This window comes from Schistocerca americana, unplaced genomic scaffold (genome assembly GCF_021461395.2).
Source record: "Schistocerca americana isolate TAMUIC-IGC-003095 unplaced genomic scaffold, iqSchAmer2.1 HiC_scaffold_51, whole genome shotgun sequence".
NCBI lineage: Eukaryota > Metazoa > Arthropoda > Insecta > Orthoptera > Acrididae > Schistocerca > Schistocerca americana.
Window position 1 is genome coordinate 1,497,888 of NW_025726247.1, and position 12,694 is coordinate 1,510,581.

Below are 12,694 nucleotides of genomic sequence, written 5' to 3' on the forward strand. Positions count from 1 at the left end.
AGTAAGAAAAATAGAGTTAATACTTATATTAGCGTAGCTCGCTGCACAGCAGACATGACGCAGATGGCAGTTACGACAACACTGACACTATAAGATTATTGAACGACTCATTGGGATTTTGAGTCTGACAATGCAGACACTTCTTCAATAATTCAGGATTGCCAAGTCTCTGTAAACAGGTTTTATGATATCCACAACTGCTGCTGGGATAGAATGTATGTGGCTGTATGACCTGTTTGAGTACTGGGCATTGCGGTAATTGCACCATGAACCAGATCCAGGAGGGCAAAGATGGTGTACTGGTTTATCATCAGCTGACAGTCTCTGGAAGAAGGTAGCCCATACTGCCTGCTTCATTTTCAACAAATCATCAGTATTATTTCTATGGCAATCTCATAATACTGTTGTAGTTGATCAATCATTTTGTCTGTCAGCCTGCTTCTTATGGTCTTACCACCTGAAAGTTTCTTGTATCTCAAACTTTGTTTCAACTTCCTCAATCTGGTACCCATCCTCTTCTGGACATGACCAACACATTCCAGTTCTGTGATAAGCTTCTCACCATAAGGCTGAGTGGCTACTACACTGTTATATGCATTTGAGTCTGCATAACCTAAGAACTTAGTGTAACACACTCCCCTTTAGTTTACAGATCGATTATAAATTTCAACAGCTGCACAGGCCTCCGTACGACTAGTTGTCCTTCATAATTTCTGTCACAGATATGCCCTTCTTCATTCCCTGATTTATACTTATAACAATGTTTGGTTAAAATCTGGAAATCTATTAGCTTTCCAGTATCAACACTGGTCACTGTAGCAACAGAATTCTTAGAACTGCAGCTGCGCTTCTACCAAGTGCCCCAAAAGCTACTGATATGACAATCATACCATCGTTTATTTCAGCAGCTTCATTTGTAGCACCCTTAATTGACTCACATGCAGTGGATTTCACAGCAGCTCCAATAAATCCTGCATACTTGTCCATTTTACAAAGTGGGCGTGGCATATACATCACGACACACATTGTTTCTGCTGCAGTGTGTCCTTTGCCAATAGCTCTCAATCCATAAAACCACCTAACATTTATGTCAAAATAATCATCTTTACACTTATCAGAATTCCAAAATGAATGAGTGTATTTACAAATGGCAGAATTAATGGTAAGTTTCCTGGCTAGTCCATTTGATACCTCAATGTCTTCATGTAAACTAACTGGCCCTCCACATACATACAGCACACACATTCAAATAACACCCCTGTTAGGATGTGTAAATGTATCAGAATATAACCTAACCTACCATTTACATGAGTTTTGTTTTGAGATAACTGTGTTATCACTATGTTTCATTTTAATCTTCGAAGCACTAATGGGTGTTTCGCTAGATACTCATGAGTTTGCCAGTATTTCATTGTCTGTAACTTCACACACCACATGCTGAACACAATGTTTCTCTTTATTCAAAAATTTATTACCATGAAACCCACATTTCTTAAAAACACTTCATTTTGGAGTCATACTTTTTGAGAGATTTACCAGTTTATTCGTCACTTTTCCTCGGAAAAACGTTAGCACTTCGATATACAAAGCATGTTTATACTATGAAAAGATACGATACTATTTTCGACAGTGCTACCAATACAAACACATAATTTAACCTTTATAACACAGCAATCCACAGCTTTCTACAGGGTGGTCCATTGATAGTGACCGGGCCAAATATCTCACGAAATAAGCATCAAATGAAAAAACTACAAAGAACGAAATTCATCTAGCTTGAAGGGAGAAACCTTGGCCTGCTAGATGGCACTGCCATAGGTCAAACTCATATCAACTGCATTTTTTGAAAATAGGAACCCCCATTTTTTATTACATATTCATGTAGTACGTAAAGAAATATGAATGTTTTAGCTGGACCACTTTTTTCGCTTTGTGATAGATGGGGCTGTAATAGTCAAAAATGGTTCAAATGGCTCTGAGCACTATGGGACTTAACTTCTGAGGTCATCAGTCCCCTAGAACTTAGAACTACTTAAACCTAACTAACCTAAGGACATCACACACATCCATGCCCGAGGCAGGATTCGAACCTGCGACCGTAGCGGTCGCGCGTTTCCAGACTGTTGCGCCTAGCACCGCTCGGCCACTCCGGCCAGCTGCTGTAATAGTCACAAACATATCAGTATGTGGTATCACATAACATTCCACCAGTGCGGACGGTATTTGCTTCGTGATACATTACCCGTGTTAAAATGGACTGTTTACCAATTGCGTAAAAGGACGATATCGTGTTGATGTATGGCTATTGTGATCAAAATGCCCAAGGGGCGTGTGCTATGTATGCTGCTTGGTATCCTGGACGACAGCATTGAAGTGTCCGAACCATTCGCCGGATAGTTACATTATTTAAGGAAACAGGAAGTGTCCAGCCACATGTGAAACATCAACCACGACCTGCAACAAATGATGATGCCCTAGTAGGTGTTTTAGCTGCTGGGGCAGCTAATCCACACATCAGTAGCAGACAAATTGCGTGAGAATTGGGAATCTCAAAAACATCGGTGTTGAGAATGCTACATCAACATCGATTGCACCCGTACCATATTTCTATGCACCAGGAATTGCATGGCGATGACTTTGAACGTCATGTACAGTTCTGCCACAGGGCACAAGAGAAATTACGGGATGATGAAAGATTTTTTGCATGCGTTCTATTTAGCGATGAAGCATCATTCACCAACAGCAGTAACCTAAGCCGCCATAATATGCACTATTGGGAAATGGAAAATCTACGATGGCAGCAACAAGTGGAACAGCAGCGACCTTGGCAGGTTAATGTATGGTGTGGCATTAAGGGAGGAAGGATAATTGGCCCCCATTTTATCGATGGCAATCTAAATGGTGCAATGTATGCTGTTTCCTGCGTAATGTTCTACCAATGTTACTACAAGATGTTTCACTGCATGACAGAATGGCGATGTACTTCCAACATGATGGATGTCCGGCACATAGTTTGCGTGCGGTTGAAGCAGTATTGAATAGCATATTTCATGACAGGTGGATTGGTCGTCAAAGCACCATACCATGGCCCGCACGTTCACCGCATCTGACGTCCCCGGATTTCTTTCTGTGGGAAAAGTTGAAGGATATTTGCTATCGTGATCCACCAACAATGCCTGACAACATGCGTCAGTGCATTGTCAATGCATGTGCGAACATTACGGAAGGCGAACTACTCACTGTTGAGAGGAATGTCATTACATGTATTGCCAAAGTCATTGAGGTTGACAGACATCATTTTGAGAATTTATTGCATTAATGTGGTATTCACAGGTAATCACGCCGTAACAGCATGCGTTCTCAGAAATGATAAGTTCACAAAGGTACATGTATCACATTGGAACAACCGAAATAAAATGTTCAAATGTACCTACATTCTGTATTTTAATTTAAAAAACCTACCTGTTACCAACTGTTCATCTAAAATTATGAGACATATGTTTGTGACTATTTCAGCGCCATCTATCACAAAGCGAAGAAAGTGGTCCAACTAAAACATTCATATCTCTTTACGTATTACATGAATATGTAATAAAAAATGGGGTTCCTATTTAAAAAAACACAGTTGATATCAGTTTGAGCTAAGGCAGCGCCTTATAGCAGGCCAACCATTGCGCCAGCTGGTTTCCCCCTTCGAGTTGACAAATTTCGTTCTTTGTAGTTTTTCGTTTGACACTTATTTCGTGAGATATTTGGCCCGGTCACGATCAATGGACCACCCTGTACATAAAAAATTACCGATTTTATTAGGTCTTGAAGTAATGCATGTAAAAATTTTAACATTTTCAACTGGTGTAGATTACATTTTAGAAAATAAAATAAAATACTTCCCACGCAAGTTTATAAGTAATATACATTTCATTTTATTTGGAAAATTGAAAATTTTATAATCAGATAAAAACCCAAAAAAGTGAAAAAGAATGTTTTCCCCTTCTAACTCCCCTTAAAGTTACGGAAATGTGCAAACTTTTGGAGTCAGTGGCTTCTTCTTCTGCCAGAAACAATGAAGGGGAAGGAAAAGGGAAGAAAGAAAAGGATTGTCAAGGTTTAGGAAATGGGGAGAGTTGCAGAAAAGCTGCAGAGAAACCCAGGCCAGGACAGACTTACTGAATGGGATGAGAAATATGTAACTAAACCAGTCCATCTCTCATACCACCAGCAGATGTGAAGTATTATTGTGATTGGTAGTAAGTCATAAACATTAAATTATTTTCAATGTATGTTCATATGTAATACTGCACGTACCTTTGAGGTATCATTGGGCCCATTGGGAAGAGGATCAAAATCAGGCCACTGCTTTCTAATTATTTGGAGCATTTCGCTAAATGAGACCATCTTCCCATCGTTCCATTTGTTGCCGCTGAAAGGCATGTACTCGATAAATCTTACATCAACATTTTTCCCTTTTGTTAACTCCACAAAACTGCACACTTCATCTTCATTAAAACCTCACATTACAACACTATTTATCTGTGGAAGAAAGACACCATTAAAAACTTGGTATCAGATAAAGCATGGTTTAAACAGAGTTTGAAAGACTTTTTGATTGGCAACTCATCCTACTCTATAGATGAATATCTTAACAGTGGCTGTTAGGCCAGCTTAAATAAGAATGTCTGTTAGATTTCAGTTCTGAGAGCACTTTGCCATAACAGTCAAGATTATGTACTTTTTGTTTGATAAATTTATTAATAGTGCATAACAATGTTTCAGTCTGACAGCGTATCAATTCTGAAAATATTAGCTGTTCCAGTTTGTATTGTATTCACCTAGTTTGACAATCTCCTGACAAATGATCAGGGTATTCAAATGTTTTATATTTTTTATGTTATACTTTCTGGCATGTTACTCACCCATGAGAATCATCTCATGTTTTGGGTCTTGGAACAAAAGCTGAATCTAATCTAATCTAACCTACAAAATAATGGTTCTACAAGTCTGTTGTTATATTTGTATACCTCACTGATTCTGTTAAATTAATCTTTTTCTCTCTTTTTAGAGAATGTGGGAATTTATCTTAGCATGTCAAGCTGTTAACCTTCTTAACAATTTAAGAAAATTAAACTACATACATCTCCAATCCTTTCTCCCACTCCAACGCACACATCTTTTGCTGAAGGTATTATTTTAACTATTACATTAAATTATGAAGCTTTCTTGAAACTGTGCTGCCTTTTGTGAAACAAAGTTAAAAGTGTTCTCAAGATAAAAGGTCTTCACAAAAGGAGCATTTAGTATCTGTGCAGGTGGTAACACTGACAGCCTTCATATAAACAAGCCCAAATGGTATAACATTCTGCTTTACACATACACGCAATGGCAGAAAAAAGGAAAAGAGCACACCTTTCATTCAAGCATTGAATATATAAACTGATGAGACAAAACACTATGACCTCCTGTTTGATAATGTGTTTGTCCACTGTTGGAACACAATACAGCAGTGATTTTGTGTGGGACAAGTTCAACAAATTTCAGGTATGTTCCCAGCATTATGTGAGGTATGTTCCCAGCATTATGCAGCACCGCATGTCTAAGCACAGGTCATGTAATTCCCATAAATTGGAGATCAGTGGTTTCTGGGTGCAGAACTGGTATCTGATAGCATCGCAGATGTATTCCATCAGATTCAGAAGGGGTGAATTTGATTCTGGCCTCGTGACACTGAAAGTCATATTGTTGAAACATGTCACCTTCATTAGGGACAGGGTGCGGACAGTGCACAATAATGTTCACACAGAACAAAGCTGTTATGGAGCCTTCAGTTACTACCACAGGACCCATAGAAGACCAGGTGAATGTCCTCCATAGCATAATATTGCTCCCACTGGCCTAAGTCTGTAGCAAAGTGCACCTTTCAAGCACCAATTCACTCTGTTGACAGTGTATGTGCACAAAACCGTCAAGCAGGTGTAATGCGAAACACGAATGATTCAACTAGATGACACATTTCTATTGATTCACTGCCCAATCTCAATGCTCCTGAGCCACAGAAATTGTAATTCAACAGTGTTGTCAACATGGGAACATACAGGGGTAGTCTACAGCAGAGCCCTATTTTTAACAATGTGCAATGAATGGTGTGCTCTGAAATACTCGTGCTTCCACCAGCACTGTGTCATCAGATGTGCCACAGAAATTAGCTTCCTCAGCTGAATGTCATCTTTTTCAAAGGAACCATCCCAGCATTTGTCTTAAATCATTTAGGGAAATCAAGGAAAACCCAAATTTTGGTGGCCCCATGGGACTCGGGTCCGTTGTCCTCTCGAAGGCAAATCCACTGTCTGACCACTGTGGTGGCATGACCTAGTCTTAATTAAGCCAGAAAATCCTGGGAAATGCTGACATACTTATTGATTTAAGATATAACAATTTAAAACAATCCTTTCATGAATTTCACTACAATTTTCTGCTCTTTTGAAAAACAATTTCTTTTGACTGTTTTGATGTTGTTTGGTATGTTTAAATAATAATGGCAGTCTCTATAAATAGGCAGTTTGACTTTTAAGTTTAGTTATACTGTTTTGAACTACATCCTGCATCTATTTGTCCATCCAGAAGTGCTATAGGATATAACTTGAAGACTATGGTGAGGTGGTGGGGGACAGTCATGTGTTGAGAAGGAGGTGCTGCCAGAAATGAAGTGTGTGAGGTGACGTTATTGACACTGCATACAGGGAGAATAAAAATACTCTATTCCACATTCATTTACAATCTACATCTGGCCCCCATATGGTTTTACTTTTCTCCAATAAGAAAAAAAGAAATTGTCAGTAACTGTCTTTATAAGGTCTTAAAAGGAAACAAACAATAGAAAATCTAGGCTGGAATAATGACCATATTATAAAAAAGATACATTGCTATTCACTGTATACAGGAGATGTTAGGTCACAGACAAGCACAACAAAAAGACTACTAAACACGTAAGCATTCGATCAGAAAGTCTTTTTCCAAAGTGGACAAAACACACACACACACACACACACACACACACACACAGACCCACACACCCACACCCACGACCGTTGTTTCTCCCATGATGCACAGTTGCTCCCAGTCCGGCCCTAGCAGCCAGAGACAGTGGTCATGTATGTGTGATCTGCATTTGCGCGCGCGCGTGTGTGTGTGTGTGTGTGTGTGTGTGTGTGTGTGTGTGTGTGTGTGTGTGTGTGTGTGGGAAGGGGGGGGGGGGTTTGCACCAAAAGCGTACGTGTTTAATAGGTGGTGTCTTCCCCCCCCCCCCTCCCCCCTGCAAGCAACACACCGACACTATACAGTGAGTGCCAATCTATCCTTTTCATAATACTGTCGTTACCACCTTGCCAAGAGGCATATTGTGGAGTAATCCGAAGGGCTCTACTAATTTGTACAAGAGGAAGGAGAGCACAATCTCAATGTAAGCTTTTAGAAAACTGGTATGTGCATTACTTCTGCAAACCATTCAGAAAGGACATGGTATGCACTTCATTCAGCAAGATGAGTAATAAACAATATTAGCAATACTGCATCAAACTTGTTCACTTTCATCTTTGGATTAAACATTCGATTTCAGAGAGTACAAAATTTGGCAGAATCAAATTTTGGGCATATGTGTAACTGGGACAATGGCATATTTTTTACCCATTCAACAAACTAAGCACTGCTGATTGCTACTTTTATTGTGTCTGCTGCTGCAATGCATATATGAAACTGTAAGTGCAGCATCTATGATGGAATAAAATGTTATACAAATGAAACAAACAGGTACAGTGAAATAGAGTAGTATGGCTCATCATTTCGGTCTCACAGATTAGCAGGTATTGACTTGAAAGATAATACTTAAGAAGCTGAATCCAAAGGAAAGGATGTACTGTATTTACTCAAATCTAAGCCGCACTTTTTTTCCGGTTTTTGTAATCCAAAAAACCGCCTGCGGCTTAGAATCGAGTGCAAAGCAAAGGGAAGTTCTGAAAAATGTCGGTAGGTGCTGAAACAACTAACTTCTGCCATCGAATATATGTAGCGCTACACAGGCATGCTTCGTAGGCACAAAGATAAATACTGGCGCCAAAACCTCTGCGTCCATAAATAAATTAAAAAAAAAGGTGGAAGACAATTTTCATACATTACCCAACGAAGTAAATACAAATTCTGTATTGTTCATCTTCGAATGTAGCAGAACTTCAATGTATTACGAAAATCCGACTGGCAAGGCTGTTTGGGAAGTTTGTCAATATGGCCATCTCTATGTTCTGAATTTTTTCCTACCTGTGAGAAGAGATGGTTGCTAATAGGAACCTGATGAAATGTGAATCACATGCAGTATTCTCCTCATCATAAGAGTAATACGAATATAAACATTTTGCCACGTATTCTTTCGTGTTTGCTGCTATCTTATTTAAATCCTGTCTGCCTAACAAACTACGAAACTAGAGTGAGACAACAGCAAATGCAGAAGAATATACGTATCATGTCATGTTTATATTCGTATTACTCTTATGCCTAATAGTGATACAGTCAGAAATGAAGCACGACAACTGACTAGATTTTTATATCTAAGATGACTCTAATTTCTGTGCAGAATTTGATGTACTAAAGAAGCGGCCGCAAAGATTTTCAAATGGAGAAAAATTTTCGCCTAACTCTCGTTCAGAACATGTTCTATCATACGCAGTCTATTATTTGGTTCTTGTTGATCATTATCAAAGAAAGCAGCAGTGTAAGTAACAACAAATAGTAGTCTCTTGCCATTGTTTCGCTAATGAGATGATTTCTCTCTCTTTTTTTTTTTTTTTTAATTGTAGGCAGCGGTAGCGTGCACAAAAGCAAGCCATGCCGCGAGCGACGACAGGCCGCAAACACGCACTATCAGAATGCGACAAACAATGCATGACACAGTACAGTAATGTATTTTCAGCTTAGAGTGACATAAACGCCTATAACAAGGAAAACGGCACTTATCAGATCAAAGCAAAATAAGCAATCGATTCAAACCAGACGAAGCACGTGAAAAAGGAAGGGTACCAGTATAAATACGGACGGAGCGCCTGACGCATAGCAAAGGCTACCTGGTAAAGCTTAAGTGCTAAGCTTACGACTCGAACCAAACTACTGTAGCTGTATCGTCATTCATTCGACCTAAATTGTGTCTCATATTACAATGGACTGACTTTGTTTCGATTTGGAGGTGCAGCCTAAAACTTTTCTCTCCCCTTGAACTTCGAGTCTCAAATATGAAATAAAACAAAGTACAGCAGGGCGCTCTGACGAATCAAAGAGCAGCGATGAAGATTCTGATGAATAGTAAAGTATGAGTTAAGTAATAAGATGCTACTGAGATCGTAAATTTTTGTTGTGTTGATGAATCTGTTAACAAACATATTCAAAAATGCACTGAAACATTGGCACATGTAGTGTTGGGAGGTGATAAACTGTCATTACTGTTAGAGGAGCTACGTATTTCTTGCTGTTCTACTCCTACATGACACTGTATCTGAAGGTATAGAATGAATCTTCACTGGCTAGAGAAATGGGTAACACAATTTTACAAGTCTCTGCTGTCATGTAATCTCTTCAGGGAAATCATGACTGTACTACGATTCGGTTTGTGGTTGACAAGGTCAGAGTCATTAAGAAATGCAAGGCAGCTACCATGTCAGTCCTAGAAGAGAGAGACGTAGCAAACTGTCAAAGCATGTACATTCCCAGTCCATATGTTTGTGATGATGTACTAACCAAGTAATACTGAAGTGTGATCCAAGTCGCACAAATATGGCTTTAATAATAACCTCCGAACAATATGCCTCTAAGGACTCAACAAGACACAGAACATTGATGTGCACATTACAAACTAGAATCACACAGAGAGTCAGTCAGCACTGTTCCACACTTATATATGTGCAAGTCGCCAGCAGATGGCACGGCAGGGACCGCACGGCACGCTTGGCTCCCAGAGACGGCCTCCAGCAGCCAGCCTGCAATGATCAGTCGGTGACCAATTTAAAGACGCATGTACAGCAACACCACTCTCGGTGCACTCACACTGACATGTACTAGTTGCACGATACAGCAGTGATGAGCAGTAGTACCCCTCCTGTCTTGCGCGCCTTTTATCTGGCTCTACAATTTACTTTCATAGACCCACACAAATGCCTGATCCTCCTAATTCAATTTGCTCTGCAGACTACTTAAAATTCATAAAGAAAAAGGAGCCACAATTGCACTTTGTGTGCCAGTTACTTTCCAATACATTGGCACCAGCTGATCTTATTTAAGAATACTCAACTTTCGTAGCCATACTTACAGCGCATCCTTTGCTTCCTGGTCTAAATCCAAGTTAACTCCCAGCCCCCCTCCCCCCCCCCCCCACACACACACGCCCCTCCCCCCCCTCTCCCCCCTCCCAATCAGCTAGTTGTGTGCTGTTATCTCACGTCACACCCTAGTCTATGAGTGCCCAGCTGTCAGTCGCCTGACTCCTCTACCTGCACCCCTAGCTAGCCCACAGATGGCTCCACGAGCCACTAAATGCTTCCCTCCAAACCCCTCCCATCTCTCTCCATCCCTCACATTGCCTCAACCCACCCCATCCTACCCCACTCTAAAGCCCCACCTCACTCCAGAACACTCAACGTGGGCCAGTAAAGAGCTGGCAGTTGAGCGACCACAACATAAGGAGACATGCATGCGCATGTGAGTGTGTGTGTGTGAGTGTGCGTGCGTGCGTGTGTGTGTGTGTGTGTGTGTGTGTGTGTGTGTGTGTGTGTGTGTGTGTGTGTGTGCGCGCGCGCGCGCATGTTTTCCCTACAGCTAGAAAAAGAAAGTGCATTCTGGAAGCTCGCCAAGCAACGTACCTTTTAGTTTGGAAGGTAGAAGACGAGGTACTGGTGGAAGTAAAGCTGTGAGGACGGGTCGTGAGTCGTGCATGGATAGCTCAGATGGTAGAGCACTTGCCCACAAAAGGCAAAGGTCCCAAGTTCGACTCTTGGTCCGGCACACAGTTTTAATCTGCCAGGAAATTTTCATATCAGTGCACACTCCACTGCACAGTGAAAATCTCATTCTACATACCTTTTGTTCATGTGCCTATCGATGAGACAGTGCTTCTGCCTTTTGGTGAGCCATCTCCTTTATTCCTAAATAATTCGTAATTTTCAACAGAAACTTTCCATACGTTATTATTGCATCCTACATTACAATATGCAATTTCCACAATATGTGGTCATCTGTGAATATAATGGGGGTAACAACTGTAGGAGACCAAAAACTGACTGCAGTAAGCAAGTTCAAGTTATTGTACGCTGCAGTAGTTATGCAGAGGTGAAGAGGGTCACACAGGATAGGCTAGCATGGGCAACTCTATGAAACCAATCTTCAGATGGAAGATCACAACAATAAAAACACTTGATTCAGCATACACCAGACTCCAAACAGCGTACACAACCTGTATGCTCAGAAACACAGAAAATCATATTGGTTCCATCAGCAGGAAACTTCAGCCCGTAATTGTTATGGAATACTGCGGCGATTTTGTTCATTAATAAAACCCATAACTGGGGAGTAATAAGAGAGTATTGTTGTAACTTCTTATCAACCTGGTTACCAAAATACATATTAAGAAGACTGGTAAAGTGTTATTTTAAAGGGGTCACTCCAAAGCCCCCGCCACGAAAGTATTTGAGCAATGTATAAAATTAGAGAATCAGTGCACAATATTGAAAGCCTATCTACATTATCTATATCTGCATGACTAGTCTGTAATTCACAATTAAATGCTGGCAGAGGGTTCAGAGAACCACCCTCAACCTATTTATCTACCATTCCACTCCCCTACAGCATTTGAGGAAAAACAAACACTTCAATATTTCCGTACAAGCTCTGATTTCTCTTATTTTATTACAATGATCATTTCTCCCTATGTAAGAGGACTCTAACGAAATATTTTCACATTAGGAGGAGAAAGTTGATGATTGAAATTTTAAGAACCTGCTCCAGCAAAATGCTTTCGCTTTGATGACTGCCACCCCAATTCACATGCGATATCTGTGGCATGCACTTTCCTGTTTGCCAATAATACAAAATGAGCTGCACTTCCTTGAACTTTTAAATGATGTCCTCTGTCAGTCCTATCTGGTAATGATCCCACACCATGCAGAATACTCCAAAAGAGGACAGACAAGTATAGTTGTAGATAGTCTCTTTAGTAATCCTAATCTTCTAAATGTTTTACTATTAAATCACAGTCTTTTGTTTGCTTTCAAACCACATTATCTATGTGAGCATTCCAATTTAAGTTATTTGTAAATGTAATTCCTAAGTATTCAGTAGACTTCACAGCCTTTAGATCTCCGTGAATTATCATGTAACCAAAATTTAGTAGATGCCATTTACTACTCATGCGGATGACATAACAATTTTTATTATTTAAGGTCAGTTACCACTTTTTGCATCATATGGATAGGTAACCTAAATCATTTTGCAGTTCATTTTGATCATCTGATCACTTTACAAGACAGTAAATGATTTGCAAGACTGTAAATGATAGCATCATCTAAGAGGACTGCTCAGATTCTATCTTAAATTGTTAATGTAGATCGGCAACAGCTGGTGGTCTATAACACTTCCTTGAGGAATGTCAGATATCACTTCTGTTTTACTT

At 40.0% G+C, this 12,694-nt stretch overlaps 2 protein-coding genes across 2 annotated transcripts in view; both read right to left on the reverse strand.

Moving 5' to 3' along the window:
- LOC124585878 (molybdenum cofactor biosynthesis protein 1-like) overlaps nt 1-4,431 on the reverse strand; it is a 40,533-nt gene extending 36,102 nt beyond the window's left edge. The window contains exon 1 of the mRNA XM_047131401.1: nt 4,306-4,431. Coding sequence (XP_046987357.1) covers nt 4,306-4,431 — 126 coding nt within the window. The remainder of the gene's footprint in view (nt 1-4,305) is intronic.
- Nucleotides 4,432-4,509: 78 nt separating this feature from the next.
- LOC124585879 (molybdenum cofactor biosynthesis protein 1-like) overlaps nt 4,510-12,694 on the reverse strand; it is a 40,251-nt gene continuing 32,066 nt past the window's right edge. The window contains exon 4 of the mRNA XM_047131402.1: nt 4,510-4,530. Coding sequence (XP_046987358.1) covers nt 4,510-4,530 — 21 coding nt within the window. The remainder of the gene's footprint in view (nt 4,531-12,694) is intronic.